The sequence below is a fragment of the Struthio camelus genome, chromosome 5, assembly GCF_040807025.1.
Source record: "Struthio camelus isolate bStrCam1 chromosome 5, bStrCam1.hap1, whole genome shotgun sequence".
Taxonomy (NCBI): Eukaryota; Metazoa; Chordata; class Aves; order Struthioniformes; family Struthionidae; genus Struthio; species Struthio camelus.
In genome coordinates, this window is record NC_090946.1 from 15,142,072 (window position 1) to 15,169,642 (window position 27,571).

The 27,571-nt window shown below is 39.5% G+C and overlaps 1 protein-coding gene across 27 annotated transcripts in view; it reads right to left on the reverse strand.

The window, feature by feature from the left end:
- Nucleotides 1-27,571, reverse strand: part of PPP6R3 (protein phosphatase 6 regulatory subunit 3) — a 64,094-nt gene that overhangs the window by 22,896 nt on the left and 13,627 nt on the right. For 5 of the 27 annotated variants that reach the window (XM_068944604.1, XM_068944601.1, XM_068944596.1 and 2 more), the window contains exons 2-15: nt 24,336-24,501; nt 23,782-23,894; nt 16,601-16,833; nt 14,922-15,108; nt 13,894-14,031; nt 12,996-13,061; nt 12,434-12,546; nt 11,616-11,729; nt 10,768-10,897; nt 8,445-8,597; nt 6,671-6,820; nt 6,005-6,069; nt 3,126-3,241; nt 2,460-2,545 (exon numbers count right to left, since the gene is read on the reverse strand). In XM_068944604.1, coding sequence (XP_068800705.1) covers nt 2,460-2,545; nt 3,126-3,241; nt 6,005-6,069; nt 6,671-6,820; nt 8,445-8,597; nt 10,768-10,897; nt 11,616-11,729; nt 12,434-12,546; nt 12,996-13,061; nt 13,894-14,031; nt 14,922-15,108; nt 16,601-16,827 — 1,545 coding nt within the window. In that variant the 5' untranslated portion in view covers nt 16,828-16,833; nt 23,782-23,894; nt 24,336-24,501. Of the gene's footprint in view, nt 1-2,459; nt 2,546-3,125; nt 3,242-6,004; nt 6,070-6,670; nt 6,821-8,444; nt 8,598-10,767; nt 10,898-11,615; nt 11,730-12,433; nt 12,547-12,995; nt 13,062-13,893; nt 14,032-14,921; nt 15,109-16,600; nt 16,834-19,185; nt 19,308-23,781; nt 23,895-24,335; nt 24,502-26,722; nt 26,869-27,571 lie in introns of all 27 variants that reach the window. The other 22 variants (XM_068944605.1, XM_068944602.1, XM_068944597.1 and 19 more) reach the window with 8 other exon arrangements.

Here is a 27,571-nt window from a genome sequence, read left to right on the forward strand (position 1 = left end):
GAAGAAAAACCTCTAGCATTACTCCACCCTAACCATGAAACGGAAGAATTATCCCAGGGTTTGTGGCAGGAGAGAGACAGAAGTGACCCTGGCAAATTGCAGCTGCTTTAGTAAAGAAAGCAAACACCTTACTGCTCAGACCTGTCACTTCCTAGCATCTTGCATTACCAGTGCAGCATCAGCACTCTTCAAAAATAATTCCTCTTAATACATGGCATTTTCGGTCCCATTTCCTGCTGTTACCAAGAGGGATTTTCCACAGGAGAAAGGAACTACACGGTTATTTTTAGGGGAATGATGAACAATCTGTCCTGTAGAGCTGTATTTTTAGGCTTAGGGGAGGAGGTATATTCTTCTTACCTGGTATTTAAGTGCCTCATGAACATTCAAAATCATGACTAATAATACTGGAAGGGATGCTCTAAAAAGACACTTACTTGAAACAGTAAAGAGTCTCTTGGGCAAACCTAGTTATTACAAATTGTATAGCATTCTTCGCTATGGCAGCATCATTAAATACATCTTGCCTAAAGATAACGTGAACAATTACCCCCACAGTTGTTTCATTTCCAGCTGTATCTTTAGCTAAGCAAGTATAAGTAGGTAAGCTTAGAAAAGTATTGCCTACCACTTGTACCCATTTATAGCAGTGGAAGCAAAAATAAGCTTCCTGTGAAGTCTGTAAGATGTTTTGGGAGCCTGAGACTGAAGTGAGCCTGTAGCAGAACTAAGCCTGCAGTTACTGTTACTTTATGAAATGTAACCAGAGTTTCTCAAAAAGACCAAAAAGCCTGAAGTGTGAGGGGGTGGGAGAAAGAAAGAAGAAAGATAAAGCATTGATAGCTTCACCAGTAACATCCCCGATATAAAGCAACTGAAAAAGTGAGAGTAATCTGATGGTCACAGAGGCAGCTCCTTATGCGAGGCACTCCAGGATCACATACTTTGTTCCATTATAGCAATAGAGTTCCTTGAGAGCTGAATGACTGAAACATTGGAAATACTCATGAGATCAGCTCTTTCAGTGGCTTTAAAACAGCAAACTTGTTCACATATTTTTATATGCGAACTTCACAAAACGACAGCGTGCATATTTAAAGAGACTAGGTCATCCAAGCATAGTACAGTCAGTATATTCAATAAAGACGATCAAGTACAACAGCAAATTACAATTCCAGCATTCAGGTCGGGTGCTGTTACATCACCTCCGACTAGGTACTGCTCAGCAGCTTGCTTAGGACAGGAAAGCCTTGAACAAAGGCAGCAAGTCTGTTTGTCCACTCAGCTTTAAGTGTAAGGCTAATCCACAGAAAATTAAGAAAAGTTTAAGACCTTGTCCTGAAGACACTGCAAGTCTGCACTTCCACATTTTTCACGTATAAAAATTAATCACAGCAACCTCTTTTACCCCAGGGTGCTTTCAAGAACTTATCAGAAGAGCTCTAACACTCAGTCTGTAAAGCTGAGCAGGATGTCTAAGAGGTCATACAGCTATGGAGACCAATGCCACACATCAAACAAACGCGGAGGTTGTGGGGCAGCATGACTGGGGAGATCCACGCCAAAAGTGTAACTTACACTTCACTCAGTAAAACAACAAGCTGAGTTTTCTGAGAGCTGTCTTTTACCATCTCCTCTGCCACGTTTCACTGTCCATTAGTGTCTTTTAGAAATAAATTCTCATCAATTCTCACGAGTCTTGGATCACAAGAGCAGAAACAAGGTCTATAACTTTTTTTAGAAATTTAAAACCAGCCACCACATTTCCTAATTAAATTTCAGACAGGCCAAAATGTTTTAATGCTTCATATTTCCATTCATCTGGATTTTGAGAAGTTTGAGGATATGTTTTAGGCAAAGTCTACTGTTAAGTCAAGTAAGTCCAAATAAACGACTAGGTATCTTAAAAGCTAAGAATTGCTATAATGTTATTAAGTATAGATCAGCTTAAAATTCTGCCTCTTTAGATGAGGCTTCTCTTGGCCTTGGTCCAGTAGGAGAAATTTCTAAACAAGGGAGAAAGTTAAAAACAAAGGGTTAAATATATAAATTATTAAAATATAAACAAGTTAGAATTTGTTATATAAAACCTCACTACTATACATACCGTACAAGAAGAAATCAACACCAACTTCTGGACTTTTAGTCTGTACTCTGAGCAGACAGGAGGTTTCAAGGAACCTAACATGAAGCTGTAAGGAAGGATATCTTCCTTCTCACTGGTTGCCGGAGAAGAGCTACACAGAGTGAGCTACTGCAACATTCTCATACAAAGTATTAGTGATGTAGCTCCAGTTAAAAAGGAAACTAAAAGTAGCATCAGCTCAGCTACTGGATGTACTTGCTGACACTATCTCGGTAGCATGGCAGTCGGTAAGACAAGCATAGCTGTGCTCCCGACAAGAAGAAACCAGGGCCCAAGTAAACAACAACAACTTGCAAACTTTAACACCACTTACCAGGTCCACAGTATTCCTTTTGTTAGTTTCTCCTAAAGAGCTTGTGCAGAATGTCTCCCATCGCTCTCTGACTTCCTCTGGAAGCTCTAGGATAGGAAACAAATTTGGCGGGGGGGGGGGGGGGGGGGGGGAGGGGGGGGAAATAAGTCATACTTGCATTAAAAGGCAGCTTTTGCATAAAAGGAAGAAATGTTGATTATTTCTGACCCATTCAATTTAAAATCAACTATCCTTAAACAAATAGGAAACAGGACAGGGGAATAGTATTACTGACGATAAAGCATCACTTCACTTTTAATTGGTCTCTTCTCCCCCGCTCTTCAAATTAAGGCTACCAGAACTAACACAAGGAACATATACATCCTCCTAAATCCATAAGGATTACCCCATCTAGCAAGCAGGTCCAAGCTAAGCAAGTCAACATCTCTTCATATGTGTTTTAAGGAGCTTGGATGCTGTTTAGGAAGTTTGGAAGAAACTTAGATATTTGTTTAAGGATAGTTGATTTTAAATTGAATGGGTCAGAAATAATCAACGTTTCTTCCTTTTATGCAAAAGCTGCCTTTTAATGCAAGTATGACTTATTTCCCCCCTCCCCCCCCCCCCCCCCCCCCCCAAAATTTGATAAGGGGAGCAGCGAAGAGAAGCTTGATGTATTAACATTACCTTTAATAAGCTGCTGGACTAGTGCGCTGTTTGGCCCCTTGTCAGTACTATGCACAATACAGTTTGCTATCCTTGTTAAATGACCCATATAGCCATGCCGCCTTCCTCCTTCAGCCCTGCAAGAGAGGAGAGGAGTTCACACTGTTCGCATTCAGAGTAACTCTGTTAGTATGTTTTGTTACAAAATACTATGGTGAAGTCAAGGAAGTTATACAAGACAAATAACCTAAAAGTTCTCAAGCTGAAGGTTCACAGGAGTACTCAAGAATTTAAGACAAACTGGTTAGGCTACCCTCAGCCAGTTTAGAAGACTAACAAGCATGTCAATTATCAAGAAGGAAGAGCAGAATATTTGACATTACTTCTGCTTCTACATTTTTTCGTATGGGAAAACAAAGAACTTGCAGCGTGGTCAAGATCAAGACAAAATTAACAGACCCATAGTTATAGGGGAAAAGCCTCAACTGTGGAAAAGTATTTTTCACCATTCCAATACATAAAGCATTGTTATAGCTCTGGGTCTAAGACTATCGAAAGAAACGAATTCCTTGCACCCTATATATTCTAATACCATAGGAGTCTCTTACAATTATTTCTAGTAGGCCCAGCCAGAAAGGTATGACCAACTGAAAATTAAGTCAGGACTACTGCTTTCCTGAGGTTTACAAGTGATATTTAAGTACCCACTAAAAGTTAAAATCCGATCTGATATTTTTATGTGACAGAAGTGCTTTCCAGAAAGAGGAAGTATCAGCTTTAGACTAATATTAGTTTTAGGTAGCTATGATTAGCTGGAACTGCTCTAGATCTGGCCAAAGAACTAAAATTATAACCCCAAACCTGGACTGAACTTCTAGCATTTAACTAGAAACTAGTCAAATATTTGCTTTGTCCGTTTTTGTTGGTTTGTTTTTTAAACTGATGAAAAAGAAAGGAAAAAGACCCACTCAGTTGGCCAGGCAAAGCTCCCGTGAACTTGACTGAAACCCTCAGCAGATAAGCAGCTCAGGAACTAGCATGTGTTATGCACGTGATTTGCGTTACTTGTTTTTCCACCACAGTCACCCTGCCCAAGAGGTAACTACAGCACCGTAGTTAAGCTAGGTCAGCGCAAAGTGTCATGAATGAAATAGTACCGCACTGTTTGCGGGAACGACTTGAGATTCCTGTTCCACTTCCTTGACTGCTCAGGTAAAACGCACGTTCAGAAAAAGCAACGCATGTCGCGCGACAGCGAAGGTTATCATCTTACAACACAGGATACCTCAAAAAGCGCTTATATTTGATGAGTGGCCTGACTTGTCATTGCCTAGCCAAAACTCTAGAATACGACTCTGTATCTTTTGTTAGCAAATGTTTAATCAATCCCAGCAAATCAAACAGCTTTTCAGTACACCAGATGTTACCAGCAGAAGAAAGCAGTCACTCAAGTTTCTAGAGCTGTTTGAAATAGTATTAAAATGATAGAATGCAAGGGCATGAAAAAATAAAAACCCAGAAAACATATTTCCTGAAGAAACTAGGCTAACAATGTTGAGATAACTATCTTCATATCAGGAATCATATATGTACAAGACGGGATAAAGAGGGAAATTACTTGTAACAGGCTGCTTGTCTCTTGCAAATAAGAATATTTTCTTTCCAGATATAAGCTCAGATTTACAGCAGTGTTTTCTAAGCACTAGATCAAGAACATTCTCATCTTCAGGTTGCATCCATGAAAATCACTTTCCACTCAAATGAAACAATCTAACTGCTGATCCAAAAAAAAAAGATTATATTCTCTACAACCTCAGGAGCACAGGATACAGTGCCCTACCAAGTATCTTTTATTTTACTTCTACAGTTAAATTAAGCCACTATCCTGCTTTGAGTTCGCTTACTTTGTAGCATCCTCTCCACCTTTTAAACACCTTCTTTTCAGATCAGTTACATCAGCCATATATTTACTACCCGATTCACATCGAATAGGAACAAGGATTTGGGAGGGTGGGGGTAGCATTTGTTTCTCGCATAATATACCAGCAAACTAGCAACACCATCCCAGTCAGCCAGTTCAGTATTTTGACAGGTTAGCTCTAACTTTTACTGTTTAATGTTCTCCTGAGCAGAGAGCTGTTTTACCTCATCGAGACCGAGGGTTTTCTCCTGCTACCAACAGGGCTTCAGACAATCCTGGTTACCTGATGTTTCCATTTTCTCTCAAGCACACGCTTTTAGAAGATATCCTGCTGCTGAGGACTTGGCTTTTACTACTTTGGAGTCTGTTCTTCTCCAATATATAACATGCTTCAGTGTGTTCACAAACCCTTTTCAATTGCTTACTGGAGAAAAACATGCAAGTGTTTCCTTTTCCCCCTGCCCTTCTCAAAATTTGTGGTATGCTCCCAAACTTAAAGATGGGTAGACTCAGTTACTCATTTGTACAGACTGTAACTAATATCATCTTATACATGACAAGAATTAGACTCAACTATATTCTCAAATAAGGCAAAAGAGCATTAAAATACTACCAAAGAGAGCCTGAACTTCAGACATTACTAAATGAGAAACAGAAGGCCTCTAAGACAGGAAGTTCAGGATGAGTGAAAATGCTAATCCAAAGCTTCAATCGAAGTGTTAGCGTGTGTTTTCAGAACTTAATTATTCCACTTATCATGCATAAAATTGTACTTGCATGCACCACTAACAGAATTAAGTTGTGGAAAAGCACTGAATAAAAAGCACACTTCAGTAGATAGCTCCTTAAAAACGACATTTTAAGGCAAAGGCAAGAAAATATGAATTAGTCCAGTTCCGAACTGGTCAAACATTCACGTCACAAGTCACATCTGACACATACCTTAATTGGAGGAAATGAATAAGAGCTAGTTACTCACTGTTTCTTTTCATTCATCTCCCATGCTTCAAGTATTCGTTCTACTAATTGGCACTTAAGGAAGAGCTATAGGAAAAAAAACAAAACAAAGCAAGCCACATTTACTCAATACTTTTAAAATTAGGTGGACACTAGTAGGCATTTAGGGTTGATTTTAACGAATACCAAAAATCTTACAAAACAAGTTTCAAGTTCAGGATAGATTCTTTCATTGAAAGATTTAAAGTTCAGAAGCAGCAGTCAAATAGATCCCAACCACAAACCCAAGAACCAAACCTCCACTCATTCTTCTTCTTTTTGATTGTAGCTGCTGAGTTTTACTACAATATAGCTACTGAAACAGTATTTTTATTCCTGAAAATAAGACGAACTGCTCTTTCAAGAAAGCAAGGTACCTGCAGCTCCGCATACACACTCCCTCTGAGGTCAGGAGAAAAATATATATATATTTATATAAAATAAGTGTGTGTGTGTGTGTGTGTGAGTGTGTGTCCATCTACAGAACCTCCAGATTTACCATGAACAGACCTATTACCCAAACCATAAAATATTCCTGTTCATTCTACATAAATAAAACATACTATAATTTTACTTTAACCTAAGGGTAATAGCTACAATATCCTGGGAAGGGGAAGTTCAAGAAATTCCTCCTGAAAACACAGCTTACATGTTTCAGTAAAAGATTGTCCCCAGTGGAATCCTGATCTGTAATTGTGCCGTTTTCTGTGCTTTCAAGAGGACTTGCAAGAATCAACGCAATACATATTTCCACTTGAGTATGCAAAAAATTATTCCACGTATATTTGAAGAACATGTCCTGAAAAACAAGTTCAACAGGGTTTGCAAAACCAGGGTCTTTTCATTAGACATAACCAATAGTCTTACCCCCAACAAATTATTTGAGTGACTATGCATAAGCAAGTTGTTCAAGTTTTACATAAGTATTTGGAAGAGAAAATTTGTGACTAGAAAAAAAGTTAATTCTTGTGCTTGCTACTACCTGAACAGAGAGAGGAAGGTCTACCATATAGGATCAGAGAACAGAATCTGTAACTGGATTCATCCTGGAGGTAACCAACAAAGCATCTTCAGTGAACAGAGAGAGAGAGAGACAAGGACGCAGCAACACTCCCCAGCTACGTTCCTTCAGCTATTTGCAGCCCAGAGAGTCCCCGAGTCAGAAATGCTACTTATGACATGAATCTCCCTTGATGGATTTCTCTTACCACTTCAGGTAAATCAGATGCAGTTTAAGATCACTAAATACCTTACACAAAACACAGACAAATACTGAGGTATTGAGGTTGAGATACAATGAATACCATCTGCCCAATCCTGCTCTTGGTTCTCCATAGTTCTTCTCTTAAGCACAGGAGAAGTTTTTAAAGCATAATGGTCACTTATTTTAGACTGCATTTTTATTGCAAAACTCCAATGACTGTCCTTGGCAAAATGGAATTACGAGTTCCAGAAATATGTGCAACAATTGGAACAGCGTTAAACAGCGCTATTGAAGTCTCATTCAGAAATACACCTAGAGATCTCCAGTCTTCTTCCAATCCTTGGAAACTGATGGCATCCTCCCCCTAACAGGTAAGCTACCAGAACTAGACAATTATCAGTCCTATCAAAGCCTGCACAGTAGAGATGGACTATGTTGTTTCAATAGCAAACACTATGAAGCACTGAGAAGTTTATATGGCTGCTATTACTGTTGAACGTCACTGACTTTAGTTTAAAGAATAATCTCCCTCAAAGAGCATTCAAGTGCCTATAGTAGGCACATGCCTGTAAAACAACGTATCTAGGAAAACCCTTAGCTACCGAGAAGTCAACTGTTGGTATACAAGTTAGTAGCTGGATGCAAAACAAGGCAGGCAGAAAAAGGGAAGAGGTTATAACAATAGCTGTATTAATTATGTGAAGAAGGGATTTGGTGTTAAAAACAATTTGAGACCAAAAAAAATTTATGTTTTCAGGTTTAAGTTTGCAACTGCCTGTTTAGAAACAGAAATCTACATATTCTGCTTAGAAGCTCTAGTGTAAATTCCAGGCTGTTTTTCTAGGTATTTGTGAACTGGTACAAGCTTTTCAACTTTTTGGTCAACCTAAACGCTGTCTTCAGCGAAGCGTGTGTCCTACTATAATTGAAGTAGGAGGTGGCAAGGGAAGTACTCAAAGCGTACATGCCACATGAGCAAAAAAAAAAAACCAGACAGTTAGCTGAACGCAAGTTAGTTGTGCAACGTTTTTCTTTCAAAAAGAGGTCTGAACGCATAGGAGCAAAATCAGATATTCAAAGTTCTCAAACAGTACAATAGACGCCTCAACACACAAACTATCTGAAAAGTTACACTACACATTATTTGCCACGACAGAAAGATTAGACAAGATCTTAATAGCACTTCACAGAAATAAAGAAGGTAGCATAAAGTTCTTACCAGTATAACTCCTATGCTGTTAAGCTCTATAAGCTCCTGATTCACACTGCTTGTATTTGTTTGTAAAAGGCTAGATATTAATCTAATCACGTTTAAACGTGTGTTCCCCACAGGTGGATCCAATACGCCCCATGTTGTCTTCATGATGCTTTTCTAAAAAAGAGGTACGTGAAAACTATTAACATAATACTTTAAAGCCAGCTCAGTATTACGATGCTCAATTAGAGTAACAGTTAAAAATATTTATAACCAGTGCCTGAGTAAACAGTCTTACCTCAGCCTGCAAAAAAGGCATTTTTAGTTCTGAACACTATAGCTTATTTTAACTTGAAAGATAGGGAGCACCGAAACACAGTTGGCCACATGAAAGCAAAAACAACGTAAAAATTGAGCGGCACCTACAGGATCTCAAAGTAGGTGCTTTCTGATCCATCGTAAAAAGGAATTTGGAAATACTTACGCTTCTCGCTGGTTGATCTACATACAGCTATACTCCACATTACCACAATACACATAAGCAGCTAGGTGGACGCTCCCTTTAGGTTACTATTATGCCCTAATAGGTCTGACTTAGTATACCTACAACAATTTCATCAAGCAACAAGCTTCTCTGGCAGGTTATTCTAGCGTTCTTTGAAGGAGTCACTTCCAATACAGTAAGAGTATTTCTTTCCAGGCACTGTTTGCTGTATTATAAGCATCATGTTTTCTTACATGGGTATTTTCACCGGTTAACAGACCACACTTACCACACAACTACATACCAGCCTATCGGGAAAATGTGGCATTAACTACTGCAAGAGCTAAAACAAACTAGCAACCAGTACGCGAGCAGGGGAAAGTCATCATGAAGATGTCTTCCTATGATAATACACAAATATATTTCAACAAAAAGATCATCTTAAAGAAGTTTGACACTGTGCATCGTCTTTGCCTGACTAGCGCTACCCTCTTCATAAAGAGGCAGAGGACTTGCATCCCGCCTGTTCGTTCAGTCCGTTCCCCACCTAAGGCAAATTTTAGATGTACCCTTAACTGACGGTCATTTAACTACTGCTCAGTGTCACCAACAACAGATTCAGTAACTTCACTAGACGATTTGTTCAAATATATTTCCAACCATCAAGAAGTTTTCAAAACAAACTAACCTGACCTTGCTTTACTGTAACGTAGTCCCATTTCTCGTCATGTTGTTGCAATAGAGATGAATGGACAGTTCCTTTGCATTTCATTACCTCTTAACGCACCTGAAAGCTTAAGTCTTACCTTCTCCAGGCTAAAACAATCTCTTCTCACTACCTTACTCCCCGCCACACTTGGTATCTTGTATTTTATAGACTTCAGTCACTATTTTCACTCTAGCCCACAGCTCCTTATTTCTCATGGATTGCAGCATCCAATTCAGGGTGCAGTACTCCATCTGAAATCTTGCCTGGGCCAATTTGGATGTAAAAGTGAAATGGACTGCAGCTGAAAATCCCTATTTATACAGCTTGTTGTAGTTGTCTCTTAAAACAGCATGACAGGGATACATTGTTTACCATAAAAGTTTCAGTGAAAAAATAAAAATAAAGAATGAAAGAATTTGCCATGCCTGGAGCGCAGGGCGCATGCAGTAGAGCTTAGCTGCTTGGGTCACAGTCATGCCTGGGACTTCTGCATGGCCCTCATCAAGACTGCACAATGCAGCCATGCAACTGAAGCATCCATAGTCCATTTTTCCTATCCAGATAGGATTTTCAAGCAGAAAACAGGACCTGTCCCAGGGAAAGTTTGTTTAACACGGACCCTTCTTTGAAAGGCTACCATCAAACACGTCAACCCCCTTTCTCCTTCAGCCTCAATTTTTACACAGCCAATTATTCCTCCATATAGAAGAATGCAGAGTTAAGATTCGTCTGTATAATTCAACCTACCATGACCTTAAGTAAGTTTCTCTTCTGTACCGTATTTCAGAACATGGCAGCAATACTTTTCTAGTCTATCTACACTTTTCTTATTTTGGCACATACCTGTTTTAGTTTGAAATATATATAAAAATCTCTTTTCCTTGCTTTCAGAAAGCAGCAATTACTTCAAGGCTATTTTAACAAATGAACAAAGTTTAAGCTGGAAAAGTAAATCAACTAGCAAAAAGAAAACAAGAACCTAGGGATGACTATAATGAATAGCAAAGCTCAAAACAGGCTGGGAAGGAGCTTCGGCTTTTGCCTGAAAGTTGTCAGATAAACTAGGTTCGGTTTGTTATTAGAAATCCGTCTAGAATAGTCACGCAGTGAAAGTCTTCCTTTCTTTTCATTTGGTGACATGAGATTTCACTTACTTTTGGAGGCTCAAGTAGGAGCTCGTGGAAGGACGAAAGTCGTGCTTTTATGGCTTCTAAAACACTTTTATTGACTGAATATGTTGAATGGCTCATGCCTGGAGGACAGATCTCTATATGGCCTTCAAATCTAAAATACACAAAGTCTGATATTAATACTGAAACTAGTTCTAGAACATTATTAAGGTAATATTTTGAGAGTCTCATTGTTCTGAAGGCTTGTAAATAAGAAATAGTAAGGAAAGACAAAGTGTTACAGAAATAAGTTAAGTGTGAGCTAACAGTGGAATGGTATTTTTCCAAACACTAGTCCCGATAGCTGTAGGCTTACCATGCTCACAGCCTCCAATATGGATTTCAATGACTGAGATTAAACATCACAGCTGCAGTTTCCTTTTTTGCACCAGAGAGAGAAATTTGTCTACTCTGACTAATTTAAAGAAACTGAACATACCACTGCGAGATCAAAGCTCTGTCCACTGATGTCTCAAAGTGAAGTTGTAATAAGATTCCAAATAACTTAGAGTCAGGGTGAAAAAAAAGTCAATACCCACTCCACTATACTGTACATACTGCACTCTGTACTTTGCTTTCAGAAACACAAACTGATGAATGTAACTAGTCTGATCTGTCAAGCGGGGCTTAAGCTAGTTTCTAGAAAAAAATGCAGAAAGACAAATCATTTACTGAAAAATATAATGTTATAGCTTGTTTTGCTTTTACTTCTTCAGCTGTAGCAAGCCACAAAAACCGTTCAGTCACTCAGTACACAGAAGACATTTCAGTTCTTGTTCAATAACTTCCCGGGGTTAGGTTATGCGCACATAATTAAAAGTAATAACACTTACGTCGGTCGTCTTGTCTCAAGTAAGGTCAGTAATATTTGAATTGCACTGACTATTGCAGATTCATTTTTTTCTTTATGAAAAATATTAGACAGCAGCTGCTCTATGATTTCTTGCCTGAAAAGAAAAGCATTGACATTAGACATAACACTACTTTAGCATGTGGCAGTTAACAGAATTAGCTACCATTTCACCTTGTAAAACTAATAAAGGAGAAAAGAGAAATTAAAGCCTCAGTTATTTCAAGCTAGCAGGTACCACAAGAATAATCAGTCCCATCCTCCCTGCCCCCTCTCTTGTACTAGCTTTTTGATCCGGCTTACAACCAACCCTACAAAAATTGTCAGTTTTCAGCCAGATCAAAAACCTGATTCAGCTTGCCACACAGCTACACAAACCTACAATTGCCAAAAGGAAGACGGGAGTAGGAACATCTTCTCTGGCAACCACAGTTAGATTAACTGAAAATAATCAAAGCCAAAGTTACCCACGTGTACTCTGCACAGTATCAAGCTGACCTCCGCATGTCGATCCCACTAACTTTGGTGGCACAGGAAATACTTTAATCTCACATTCTTTAGGCAACAGCAAGACACTAGAATCGGACAAGAATAACTACGTGAAGCCATTAAGGAAGTCACCCAAGCAGGCTCTGCTTACTTGCTGAGCTATTTTAAGTTACACAGACAGACGACAGGTAGCCAAGGAAGTTCATCAAAAAGAACGGAGCTTGCCATTTCAAATGTTTTAAAGGCCAAAAGTTAAATGCCGCTGTTTTAAAGAGCTGAATATAAAATGAGAAGTTCAACCAACTAACTTACTTTTCTAGACTTGCAAGAAGTGGATCAGGCTCTGTACTGTTCTGTACTTGTAACATCTGGTCTCTGCTTAGACGAATAATTTCACAGAGTGACTGTGATGCATTTGAATGCCTCTGGAACAGGAAAGTAGAGCTTTTCATTACAAAACTAACACCACACTGAATTAAAAGTCTTCATTGAAAGAGCTGAAAGTTTTCATTTCACGCAGACAAGATTCTCTCCTGCACATAAACATTTCTGCAATAGCTTTATTCCATAATGAAACCTTAGCAAGCCATGGAAGACCTGAGGCAAAAGAATGGAATCTATCTCCAGGGTGAAGGCACCAAAACTAACACTAAAGACAGATCTTTAAACCACATCAAGTCTGCATCAGGGCTAGGCTGGGTCTGACAAACTACGCAAATCCTAATCTTAAAGGAGAAACTTAAAACAATACTGGAATAAGCTTACCGTAGAAAAGCAAGCAGAAAACAGTAAAACTAACAAGTCCCAACACTACGGGACTGTACAGTAATTTACTGATCAGACAGACCCAGAAGAGCACCGGAACAGTACTTACATCTTCATCTTGAGACGGATGTACAATTTCCACAAGCCTCTGGATAATTCTCTCCTCATTTAGCCACTGTAAAAATGTTTGTGGGCATTAATAAAATGCCAATTTAATTTAACCCGTTCACTTGAATAGTATTAAATGAATTAAAAGAAGTAGTCTGAAAACTGCCATGAATAAAACTGTTGATATTTCATGGACTAACAATACTTCAAGAAAGGTTAAAAAAGAAAAGCAAGGTTAAATGTTTCAGAGCAACTATAAAAGAAAGCTTAGGTTATGTTTAGAAGGAGGCTCCTCCCAAAATGGTTATTAGCAGGGTGGGGGATTGGGAACTGTCTTAACAGGTTATAAAACACCTTATACAGGTGTTATAAAACACCTTTTGCAAGTATTCTCAATTTACCTCAACTTAATTCATTGTACCAAGGGCAACTGGCACACTGACTATCAGCGGAGCCTAATGTAGGCAGCTATTCTCATGGCTTCTGGGAAGCTCGGACAAAGTAGGCGTCAAGTGTTACAGTTGTGTCAGTATGACATAAAGGGGTCTGCAAATTTCACATGACCAGCAACAATTTCCGCGAAGTCTCAACTTCTAAAATATGCTACCACCACACTGAGCGCTAAAGCATGCTCCCTAAGGTCCAAAACAGTTTGAAAACTGCATCCAACAGTTGCTAGCTACTAACGCGCAGTGGGACAGACCACCTAGGTGTTTTTATTTAAGCTTTTAAGTTGTTCCCACCAGTGCTGTGGCTCCTCTGGGAAAGGAGTGACAGATCCGAGTGAACATGCACATCTAATTACAGCACATTTAAAAACTCAGCTTAGCAAAACTAACAGTAGATAAGCCATCTTACAGTTCACACATGCCAAAAATCCTTTAAGCAGTTTTACTCACATTTAACACTTCTTGCCTGGGTTGTGGAGGTTCTATGCAAGTCAGTAGCCTGAGCAACAAGTCCATGATAGCAGAGGTCCCTATGTGCTTAATAATGAGGTCTACAAAATCATGTTTCTTCTTCAAAAAATCCACAATCTAGGAATAAGAAAAACAAAGCAGCTGACATTTGCTTCTTTGTATTTTACATGGTAGATTATGACAAAATTTAAATTTGATTTTTCTCTCCTACAAGTTGAAATTAAATAAGAACTTAAACACTTTTACATCTTAAAACTTGCAGTACAAGGCAAGATAAAACAGTACACACTTATAGAGTAGCACAAATGACACAGGACAGATCTACACTACGTTCAGTGTGTCCTGGGCCTACTCTCAGGCCCAACTTCCTGACCATAAACTGCTTGTAACCAATGCACAGTTGGCTTTCCTTTTAGGTACGGATTTCTCCCTCGCCACAACTGAGCTGGACACAGCAAAACCGTAACACAATACTCTCTCAGGCAAATTCAGAGCTTGAGAAACTAAAAACAGGGAACAGAACCACAAACTTAATTTGCTCAGGTACCAGAGCCAGTCACTGCAGCCGTAAGGTACGGCCCCCTTCATTGAACGAGGACCCTGAATGTCTCACCCGGTCATATGACAACCCTCCACACCAGGCTGTGACCCTGCACAAATCGGACCCACCTCCAGTGCTTCAACTCACTCACCTTCTTCTCTCGCAGTCATTTAATGCAAACATCACCACGCAAGTATTGAGATAAGCCAAAAAGTAAGCATTTGCACACAGGCAGTTACTGACCGCATAAATGGCTCAGACAAAACTGAATCACATACACCTTAGTCATGTTTTCAAATTCTGTGCATGCCGTAAAGGAGGTAGCGTCTTCAGGTAGTATAGAAATACGAATGCTGTTCTTTGACTCAGCTGCTAACCCTTGGAAGGGCAGTGTTAAGGGAACATGACCGAGTATTATAACTTCACTGAAGCACCTGTTAAACTGGAGAGCTTGTCAAGCATTTACCTGTTCTGGTTTTCTGCTTATAAGAATACTTAGCACCTTGCTGAAGAAACTGGCCAGTAAAGGGTTTAGCGGCGATTCATTTAAGAGGAAGCTGTACAGTTTCACAAGTAAGGATTCTTCTTCTCCCAGCCTATCATTGATCTGTGAGACATCTGATGTAAGCAGCTCACAGGATATGTTTGGATATCTGGAGAAAGGAGGAAAAAATGAAATCCATCATTCATACTTACAGGAAGTTATACTGTCAAGTCTGAATTCAGAAAAGCAGCTGCCTGGTAGGGCTTCTGACAAAGTTCTCAAGCACAGTAGGTTTGAAGCCACCAAAAAAAGCAGACTAGCACAAGTTAACACAACTGCACGTGCAGGCTCCAAGCTCTGTTCTTTTGTTTAAGAAATGGACTATTCTGCTCTGCAGCAGCAACACGGACAACACTGGAGAGGTGGGGAAAGGAGAGGACAGGCTTTTATTTTAAGATCTTCTTGTAGGCTCATCTGTTTCAAATATTACCCTCTCATTTCAGAAGCCACTTCATTTCTTCTTTTGAAGAAGAAAAAGGTTGGATACCAAGAACTAAACAGACTGCTAGTACTGGACTGATGCAGGGGAGTGGTGTGTTTGCCCTTCTTTAAGACTGCATAATCTATATTTAAGAGGTCGAAATGATTGACTTCAGGATCAGTATTTCCCACACTTCCTAAAATCACGTGAAGTCTCACTGAACTAGTCCAAGAAAGGCTGACAACGCTTGCCAAACTAGCTAGTACTGCTTCATGTCACAGAACCAGAAGCACTGTTCAGAACATTGTGACTTAAGGTAAGAGGCCATCAAGGTCAGCAGTTTCCTGCATTTGACAGCAATATTGCCCAGTCACACTAAAAAAAATTATGATAGTGTTAGCAGCTTAAGGCTTCCCAGTGGAAGATATCTCAATTTCAAACCCAACTAGAAACAGTTACAGGAGGCCTGGTTCGCCATAAGCGATAAAACTAGGAAGGCAGCACATTCCACATCAGTTTCTCTATACAGCCAAAACAACAACACATACACACACACCCCCCGCCCCAGCTTTCTTCATAGACCACCCCAAAATTTTGAGGGGGAGGAAGGGGGAGGAGAAATACTTTTATGGGAATTGCTAGGGGACTGTAAAGTTTAACCCTTCCTGGCAAACTAGCAAAACAATCAGGGCCATACTCCTCTAATAATACAGTTCTACCTCCGCAATGGAAAACACCAGCAACTACATGTTACGTAAATGCTTCCAAGGAGTGGTAGAGACTTTCCAAAAATGCATCTTCAAAACATCTTACTAGTCACTGATAAAACAAGACTAAGCACTGAAACGTATTACCCAAATAGAGGTTTCCATTCAACTATTTTTAATCACCAAAAGGAGTAACAAAGATCCTTTATACGAGTCATGATTTTTTGTAAGCTTCCTTTGGGTAGCAATTGTGTTTGGAAGCATTTCTGGATTAAAAAGACCTTTCATTAGAAGAAAGCCCCACAAACGTTAGCATGACTCATTTAATTAAAAGCCCTACAACACCCCTCGAAAACAAACTTAAAGATACCAGTACTCTATTACACACCAGCATGCAGGAATTTAAAGTGCACTATAAATTAACTGGAGTAAGTTGGCCCTCTTCCCACCTTCCCCCCTCAACGTTTTCCTACTTGTATCGAATTTTTTCATCCATGTCTTGAGGTGGTTCTTCTATAATAAACGAAACTAAGTCTTCCAAACATTCCGACTTCAACAGAAATTCTATAAGTTTGCGATTCTGAGCCTTGCACTCTTGCAGAACATCTTCTTCATCCATCAATTCCTTCAGCGTTACATCTTCTCTCTCTAGAAGCGTATCTATGTGGGATGACGAATGGAGATCGAATTTCCAAAACATACTGGTCTGGATAAGAAAAATAATATACACAAAGCATTAAGTTCACAGATCTATTGAAACAGTACTTGCAGTTTTTCCCCCAATAAAAGCCAACTTCACTTCATAGCTTCTAACCCCAAAAGAACCTGCATACACAGAAACTTCCTATAACTCAAGAGACAGATCAGTAGATGCTGAAAGATGCATCAGAAAGCTATAAATCAGACTTGATTAAAGATGAGTGGATAAGCTGTAGTAATTTTTGTACCTTTAGTGATAAGCCAATGTTTTAACGTAAAGTTAGCTTGCTCCAGGGTTTTACTTACAAGAAAGGAACATGCTAATTTGCGTTAAAGAAAGAAAGGTTAATTCTTGGTTTTACTTTTTTTTTTTTTGGTTGTTTCCTCCCCTTTGTTTTATGTATGCAGCAAGTCTCCGATTCAGGAGAACCTGCTCAGCAACTACTAGGGCTGGCAGAAGAAGAAATGGGCACGGCACACACACGCACTGGAGTTCCACCACCTCCACCCCACAGGGCACTGAAAGAAATGCCTCTAAAGGGGTAGGAACTAGAGCCATTTTTAACTTCGGTGCCGGATGGGTGCTGCCAGCAAGTCAATCTGAGCACAGGACCCACTTCCTCACTGTGCCTCCCTCCACAAACTTGACATGGTGGGGGCAAAACAAGGGACAATAAAACTTGTTAACAAGCCAGAAACTGCAGTGTCCGAACCACAGAAACATTGCAGAGGTCTAACAAATGCCTAAGGATGAGCAACTCCATCTTTCCTTATAAAGTGCTTTGAGCACCTCCAGGTTCATTTTGTTGCTCTAAGAAACCTTGCAAGCAACTGCTGCCGAGACAACTGTGCTATCAAAAAAGAATATTTCAGTCTTAGATAAATGCAATAAACTCCTGCTTTCCTGTATTTCTCCTTAAGCCCAGTTCAAGCATTCTCGACATTCCAAACAAATCCAGGCTTTCACAGTACGACATTTTACTTCTGATACAGCCTCAACTAGTCTTAAGTGACTGGAGAATTTAAGAAAGCAGATTGAAAGATATTCCAGAGCTCAGTAAGGGAAATGGTTCTTTCCTAAAACTGGAAGTACACAGCAGCATGGCTTTAAGCAGTACTCGATAAAAAAAATCCACAGAAAAGAGACAGTCTTTTTGATCCTTTAGTAACTATCTTCCAAGTGTGAAGGATTAACTCAAAATGTTAATTACCGACACGCATTAGTGACAACATCAGCTGTGCGGATATGTAGTTGCCACAAAGAACGTAAGCAAATGTCCTGTTTTAGCAGGGACATGTCTGCCAGCTGCAATTTTGTGTGCAGAAGCAGCAAACTTAAGCAACAGTGAATCCAAGTGTTTGTCGTGCACACTCTTAAGATAATCTACAAAATCTAAACTAGAAATACCTGACCCTATGCAAACTAAGAGGTAGTCAGCTTTAAGTATTTATCTCCCAAGTTTGCAGGGATTCAGCATGCACACCATAACTACTAAGAATAGTGAAGCATCTAACTCATCAGCTTAAGAGTTTGTGAACCATGGAGACTAAAGTCCAGGATCCGGCAAAACCTTCAGAACTTGCCTCATCACCCAGACTTCAATATTTGGCCTACCAACTGAAATAAGCCTGGTATACTCATTACGGAGAGGAGGTTTCGTTTGCTTTTGGCATTCTTGTTTTAGTTATGACGTGCTGATCACTTAAGAATACCTTATTTTGTTTAGGCTTTTGTCACAAGTTGTAAGCATACGTATAACTGCCCCTGGAATGCAGAGTTCTACATTTAAATATAGGGAGTCATGAACAAAAAACCCCAAAACAAAATATATACATAATCAGGAAAAGGTACAAATGACTTCAATTGCAATACTAGTATTTATAATCATGTGAGATCCCATGCAAGGGTTAAAGAGAATAAATGGTTAAAAAACCCAGAAAAATCTTTTCTACTAAAAGTATTAGTAATCTTGCAAGCAGAGTTCAGAACACCTGATTTTACTTACAAGAGACATGAGCATAAATCAAATTGTACAAAGTTGTTATTAAAACCATTGGCTTATGGGTATTCAGGCTCTACACAGACTTATTGTGAGAAAGTAAACTAGTGCTTCAGTAAAGTCACAGAAGCACTTTTTTCCTTCTCTTTCTCCCAAGCTTGTAATAAGATCAAATCCCTCCCCTTGTCCCAATCGGTCAAAGTAGCATCTTTGCAAGTAACCACTATCAATGCTAACTCCGGATGTAAATCCCTCTGCAATGGTTAAAGCTCATTTCTGTAGCTTCAAATTATTTCTCGGTTACTTAATTCAAGAGAAATTCAACAACAGAAAATAGCAACAACAAAAAAGAGGCATACTACTGCAAACATGTTACAGCGTTATTTCACAAACTCTCCCAGGCAAGCTCTTTTAGGGGATGCTCAACATGTCAGGTGCCGGCCAGAGATTATCCCATCACTTTTCAACAGGAGCCCAGGTCCTTTGGAATAAGGAAAAAAATAAACACCGTAAAATGTACCAAAGAGGAAGTCCAGGAACCCTGAAGAGAAGAGAATTTTCTTAGGCGTTATCACTAGCGAGAGTCTAGAAGCAGCGTACCACACTCCCAAGTGGGAGTTTTAGGAAAAAAAAGTTACTGTTATTCTTCCCATGCCCTACTGTTCACCCCCATCAAAAAAAGTTTTGATTTATTTCCATGCTTTTTCAAACTTCAGTCCCATTAACGGAGGCAGGATTAGGCCTCATGTCCACAACTCAGGAGCGAACACCTTCCCCACCATGCTCCTCCCAAAACTTCAGCACCTGCAAATTTACAGTCAGCTCCAAAGGCCGACGGGGATGCGCCACTCTGTGCTCAAGTCTTGCGCCAATATAAGCGGCAAAGTGTTGTTTCAATACAGGATGCAAAAGGAGACCAAGTATGAATCATGCTCGAGATTAGGTACTATGAGAAGCAAACTGATCCAGGGTAATATTTAACACACAAAAAAACCACCGCACACGGTCAGACTTGGAAAGAAAAACTGTTGTGTTGAAGACGGTAAAGTTGCTGCAGGTATCTGACTAGAATCCGTAACGTTTAGTTCGCTTTGCAACCCAGCGAGCAAGATCTGACTTCCAATTCATGCATAGAGTCCTTCCAAAAGTTTACATCAACTGGATGCAAGTTTGTGATAATTCAACATGAACTCCTAATTCTGAAAGGAAAGAAAGCAGTTCAATAAAATGAAGAAAGTCTGTCACTGTTTTGAGATAGAGGTCACGAAAGTTCTCATTTCAACTCTTTGCTGAAGAGAAGAAATAAAGCTTACAAGTGATCCTTTCACCCCACATAGCCTTAACCCACACTGCACGCATTTTTAACAGTAACTGGGTTACAGCTCTCTCCAAAGGCCAAACGCTTCATCAACAGCTTCATCAGAGAAGGGAGGAGGAAAAGAAAAAAGCGCTAACAATTGCGTCAACGAGCTTCTTAGCTTAGAAGGGATATAGCTGTCAAACACCTTTCCTGACCACAGACTTTCCTGTTTCCAGCTACAGCATGAGGACGTGAATTCTAGTTAGACAAGTGCACAGGAGACAAATCTTTCCAAAATTATCAGATTTTGAACCTTTAAAAAAAAAAAAAACACCACACAATTATGCCTGTTACTCTAAAGCATCCCAAAAGTCTCTCCAGTTAATAAGCTATGCACAGCTTACTTAGCTGTCTATTTAAGCTAGAAACTTAACCACCTTAGCTAGCTAAAACAAACGTGAGACAGACACTTTACAAGGAGTCAGTTTTACCTTGGTAGCTCACGTTGCTATCTGACAGCTGCAATCGTGGTAGCTACAAAACATGCTGATTTAACCCAGGAGAAAGGAAAAAACAAACAAAAAACCCACCACCACCAACTCTGGCTGTTTAGATGAAGGCTGGTTTAGGTAAATGTTTTATTTGACAACTGGGTAGGTTAGAAGCACATACAGAGAGCTTCAGGCAATAACTTAGATTCTACAGTGATAGCCACTTTCATTACGCAAGTGAAAGAAACTTTAGAAAAAAAAAAAATCAGATGTCAAGTTGGGAACTGTGTATTCTAGGAAAGCCTGAAAAACGCTACATAGAAAGTTGTAGCAAGGGTTGTGTTATCAAGCACTAATGTCAGAAGGTAACTGTCACTTTTATGTACCACTCTATTTTCCTCCTACAAGGTTCAAATGCACAGAGGAAACAACTCTGTACTTAAGCACCAAAGAACTTTTCGGTGACTAACACACTTCTTAAATTACCTGCTCTATTTGAGCACAATAGGCTTTTGCTATTCCTGTGTAGCAGCTAGCAGAAGGTGACCTAATAGCTGCACGCAAGGAGAGCGGCCACCAAAAAGTAATCCTCGGGGCCAAAGGCACTCCGAAGTCTTGTATTTCTCCATGATAAGAGCATTCCCAGTGCAGATGATCCACTGGCTTCTAAAAACCAAGTCCGTTCCCCAAACCTATCGGACTACTAAGTAATAAGGAAGATAAATGTCTCATGTTTTTATCATTAAAAGAGACAAGATTTTAGAGCTTTGAGATGCATGAAGTGGTTTCTTTAAAACACTAAGCATACATCTCTCTGCCAGCTCACAGAGCATTACCTTCCGTAAACCTGCGGTCTAAAACAGCCCGTCCTTCACTCACTGGGGGCCAATTCCTCAGAGCCTTACACAAGCAAAAATCTCTTATCGGGGAAAAGTAGACATCTAAGCATTTTCAGTCTGGAATTGAGGATAACTTGAATAGAGGAAAACTAACACTAAGATTAACATCCCCCAATTTACAGATAGATAGATAGATAGATATGGCTCATTTGGGGGGGAGGGGGAACCAATCGCCCCCAACCCCATTCCCAGAAATCAATCACCATTCCTGCCAAAGGAAACAGAAGACCTAACGAAGCACTGAAGAATGCAAGTTCTAGCTAGTTCACCGACACTAAAATAGCAGCCTAATTTCATTATTAGCAGCAGCAAAACGCTTGCATTCCAACTTTAAAATTTGGACCAGAAGAGGCATTTTTCCATACAGTAATAATAATTCAGGTCGACGCACGCTTGTCCTCTAACTAAATTAAATACTTTCTCTACCTGATGAATGCAGGAAAGAACCTCAAATACACAAGCAAACATTGTTGTTGGTTCTTCTGCATTAAAAATTTGGGGTATAAGAGGACGGATGAAATATGCATTTATTTATCCTCTACTACCTTCAAATAGCATTTTGAAGTGCAATAACTTTGGTCCTTTGATACCCCTTATTTTTATTTCTACATATATCAAGTAATGCCATTAAAAAAGTCATACTTACCCAATAACCTTTTTAAAAATATATATTTCTTTTCAATCAAAGCAGCGAGGTTCAGGGATTTTGTTTTACTTGCCTTTTTTTTAAAAAAAGGCAAAAAGAAAATCCCCTGTTCTGCTGAGCAGAGACAAGCTGTTCAAGTTTTCATCTTATTTTGTACAGAACAGGAACAGAAGGTGAAGGATCTGGAGCGGTACTAGTGAAGAAATTGTTAAGTTAAATGTCCCAAGCCCTACATTCAGCTACGTTACTTTATGTTACATCTAGCAATCATTCAAGTAAAAGTGGTAATACAGGAAAGCTTCCATAGTGTAGTTTCTACATTTCTTAAACAAGATGTAAGGCAAGCAAAACCATCCTAGTAAGACCTTATCACCGTTAAGTGCAAGATCCAGGCATTGTGAGGGAGCGCTCCATTTTAAATAACCCGGTAACATCTCAGCACACTGAGCTATTTACTGGCACAATTTCGTTTACGTGTCAAAACAAAATACCGCATCTTCCTCCAAATACTATCAAGGATTCCTGTATAACCAAAGGACATTTGGGAACACAAGAGAAACACTTCACTGATTATTCTACAACTTACCCTTGCTGTACTACTGATACGATTCCCTCCAGTCACCACACTCATTTACAGCATATACTTCTCGGCTAACAACTCTTTTCAGAGGATAACTACATACTCTTGAGTGAAATGGGAGCAAGAGATGCCCACGTGGCAGTCTTATCAACCGAGAGAAAAACGTATTATCAAGTAGTTTGAAGATGCAGTAATTTTCGTGCCATGCTCTTAAGCAGTTGCCTTCTCTTCCTAGGGAAGGGGACAACTTATCTGGTGGAGTGCAAGTCCCTACTTACTATCAGATAGTAGAAGTGGCAGCCTGCTACGGCTACAGAGCATTCACAAATTGACTATAAAAGTGAAATCACTGTCTCCGTTATCTATTTATCACACTAGCTACACTTCTATCAGGATTATTTATATAGTACATATACCTATTGCACGCACACACAAAATATCAATACACACATACATACACAATGCCCCAAAGTTTGCAAACACGTTCCAAACTAGTTAGTGTTTACTGAGACAGGCAGCAATTCCTCCAAATTCAGCAAGTCAGTAGGCCAGCGAGCATCTAGAAATCAGCTAAAACCTGTAGTTTGCAATTAAGTTACAACAGCAATCTTACACCAAGCAACAAGCGTATCCTTGACAACTCCCACACTCTGCATCTCAAACCACTGGTTAATATAAATGCCATCTTAATTACCTGCAATAACTCTACACTAAACATTGATTTCCCCAGCCCAAATTGAAAGGTGAATAACTTCCTAGTAACTCCACTTCAACAGCCAAACATTTACACATTTCAAAAATTTATTGGTCAGATTCTGGATATTTTCAACTCTTCCATCAATTACCTTCAAAATGGGAACGAAGATATCTGTGCACTGAGAAAAGCAGATGGTTCAGTCACGTTATAAAAAGAAAGCTGAAGAACGCATAGAACAACTTTACTCTGAAGCATGCAGTTTGATACCAAAAAACTCAGCTGCAGAAGACAGCATTACCATATTCCAACACAAGAACCTGTAGTGCTAAACATCATTCATACCTAATGCACGTCAGTTCATGAGTACATTTGCTTTGAAACTCTTCCACAGAATTGGAGGCTGGGCAGCTGATATACCTCCTGTCCCAAAATCACAACACTTTAAAACATGTTCCCTGTAAAAATTAAAACACTTTTTATTTTTTCATTACAGGAAACTTTTTCAAATAACCACAACAGCGTGCCTAGATAACCCCCAATTCTCATTATGAGGCCAAAAGAAAAACAAAGAAAGAAGGCAGTGCAGCAGCAGGATGGATTACAAGACAAAAGTTTAAAAATAGCCAACTAGAAAGTAATGGGGGAGGGGGGAGGGGGAAACCTGCAACAAAAGGGAAGGAATGACCACAAAGTCTGAACTGCAGAAAAGGAAGGAGCTTAGAAGGTGGCAAATCTGAACCTGCAGAAGTCAGGTGAGTCAGTCTTTACTGGACATCAGGAAGAGGAAAAAAGAAGTTAAAGCATTCAGGAACCACTTAAAACTTTTAGCTAAGGCTTTATAGGTGCAAAAGACAAGTCTACCACTAGAGATGAAGTTTAATAGCAATGTTTCTTACCTGTTAAACACAAAAGTTTCTAAAAAGTTAAAAAAAACGGAATGATTTGTATTCTCTGAGGCTCCTTGCCCATTACAGGGTATCCTGGCAACAGCAAAAATCTTTCAATCTACAGTATTAGCAGATTAGCAGGACTGAATTAGCTTAAGATGAAGCAGATTTCTTCCTACAAGAAAAAAAAGACATTTTGCAATTTAATAACATTAACAGGTTCTATTAAATAGCTCAACGGCAGCATGAACAGAGTTGCTTGCAGGGAATGAAAAACATGAATGATGGAAGAAAAACAACTTGCTAGGAAGAAAAGTAATCTCACTCCATTGCACCATACTCTGAGATAGATTCAGGAGGAGCTTGTCATCTGAAAGAAAACTGTTACAGACTTTTTCCAATTAAACATCCTGCTTCACTGTTGGGAGACAGAGGAAGAAACTTCATTGTCTTAATGAAACAAAAGGCAAGTGAGACTGTAAAGGCACTTTAACTAGGGAATCTAACATGAAACCCGGAACGTAGGTTTTTGTTGTTGGTGGGCGGTTTTTTTTTTGCTTATCTATTAGCACTTTCATCTGAAGTCACATCTTCAGAGCTAGAGGTCAGAACTGCTCATTGCTAGATCTTCTTCTGTTCCAACCTCACAACTATTCTCTGACTGCTTGTTATACTCAGGTCTGGTTTATGCACAGACTTGCACAAAAACAAGGATACAAGCAACACGAATGCCAGTTATTTTGGCATAAATCTGTACAAGAAAGTCAGACTCTTTCAACTTGAAGTCAGTGTAGCTTTACAAAAATCCATATAAATCTACTTCAAATTGAGAGAGCCTACATACAGACTTAGAAAGTAACCATCTATGTTAGGACAGCATTTGGTCTCTCAAAACTCATCATTAAGACCACCTCTGCTTTTGGACAGCCCAATTCTTTCAATGTAAAGCAAAGCAGCACTGAAGACAACAACAAGGTGTTCACAATTGGCCTCAAGAGGGATGCTTAGCAGCCCACGCTTTCGAGACGTCAACAGCACATAAGCAAGAAAAAGTATCATGTTCAGTGATGCATCTTTCAGAGATGGCTGTTTCTGGCAAACTTCTAAAAACAAAAATTCACCTTCCTTCCCCATCAGCTATGGGGGAGTTTTTTCAGTTTTGCTTTTTTAATGTAGGCTTCAAGTAAGATGACTTTTGGGTTTTTCTGGAAGCAAGGGTGATATTATTCTTGAAAGAAAGAAGTATCACAAACTAAGAAGGGTAGCAAGCATAGCAGCAAGTTCATTAATTTGTGCCAATGTCTACTACTTGGCTAAAAGGCTCTACTGTCACAATTTCAGTCACCAGTATATCTTCAGCTAAAGAAAACACATAACCATACTAAATACTCTGCCAGTAGAGACAAGAAGGATCTAATTTCAGTCCTCCCATGTCAAAGATAGAGTTGCATCTTCAAAGCTGGTTTTAAATCCTGGCAGAATATTTATTAAATAGCCTCTCACAACCTAGAGATACATACTACAAAATATATTCCTTCTGAACTAAAAGAAATTTTTATAGTCTAGTTTAACAAGCATCCAAGACCAAGTGTTTTTACTAGCTCTGCTAGGGCCAGTAGTTTTTGTGGCTTGAAACACCACGTTATTTGGCATTTCCAACAGTTCTGGAGCCAAAAGTCACCACATTTCCATTTTACTCACAACCGTGCAAAGATACCAAGCCTAAGTGTACACAAACACTAAATACAGCCTTCTCTAAGGCTATTTTAGTAACCAACATACACGTGAACTGAAGGTCAGCGTAATACATTGACCATAATACTTTCAAAGGTCAAATGTGTTTTTCATCCTTAGACCTTCAGGTCTAAATGTCAAGTAGATTTGCCAATCCCTTACAAGTCAAGGGACTAACAAGAGGAAAAAAGTAAACAAGTTTATTGAACTTGGCTTGCTTTACCAAAGTTTACTTGCTAATCTTTTCTGGATTTCAAATGCTCACCTATATGCAGAAGCTGAATTCTAAGTTAGGACTGTCTCTTCCTCAATTACTCCATGTGCGGGCAAAATAAGAAGCCTGTTTCGCTTAATCCACTTCTAGAGGGTTTACAGAAGTCTTAAGGCATTGTCCACTCGGATATGATTTGCCAGTAAAATTATGCAAATGAAAACCACTATGAATTACTACTCTCTTTACAAGGATGTCTTTCTGATATTTCTCCATTCCTCTCTTCTTGTATTAAACAAAATTTTAGTCTCAATACCGTTGTCTAGTAGGAGAACGTCAACTTCTGAATTCTTAAGAGTTCGTCCACGCAGCAGGATTACATGGAATAATAAAGGGCTATCGTAATCAAAACTATCAAGAAGATACTGGCTGCGCAAACATTACAGCATACCCTGGGAAGCCGGTTCTACAGGAAGCCCGCTCTGGTCAATCAGGACTTCTCTCTCCATCTCAGAGCCCACAACAGCAGAGAGCTTGGTTTCAGGAACGGCCTTCTGCTCAGTGGTACTGAGGGTTTTTGGCTCCGACTGCTCCTCTCTACCAAACAGATCAGGGATCGAGAGGGACTGCAGGGTGGATAAAATAAGGGGGGGGGGGGAAAAAACACACCCACACGCAGGAGTACTTTGCTTAAAAAAAGTTAGAGAAAGAGTCAACTGATTGGATCACGTGAAACACTGTACAAGCCTGGATCTCCTGCCTCCAGGAATGCCCTACATTCAGCAATAGTTCAGCCACTTCAATAGGCACTTCTCCCAGGGAGGTGGGGCCACCAGGGAAGGCATCAAAAACTGAAACCTAAAGACGACATGCAAAGGCAGGATGGAAGTATTGTCACGTATGCAGATGTATACTACATTCAAAAATGAAACTACGAAAAGCCATCATCACTAGAGTTTATCTCTGCTAATATCTTTATCAGATTTAGCTGTAAAATACAGCAAAGCACAACTATTTAGAACAATATCAAATTTTGCCTAAAGCGCCACTGTACAGTTAAGCTTGTTCTAAAAGTATTACCTGACGAAACATACTTACTTCTGCTTTTTTACATACAGAGGTTAAGCATTATCTGATCAGCTGTCATGAACAGGACTAAACACATTGTATTAACACTGCATAGACTGGCACATCTCTGCTTCTAAAACAGTTTCTATACATCTCTTGGTCCAAACACTGAGGTAAAAAGGTCTCTTCCACATCTGTTCCTTGCCTATGGAAACCAATGCAACACTCGCAC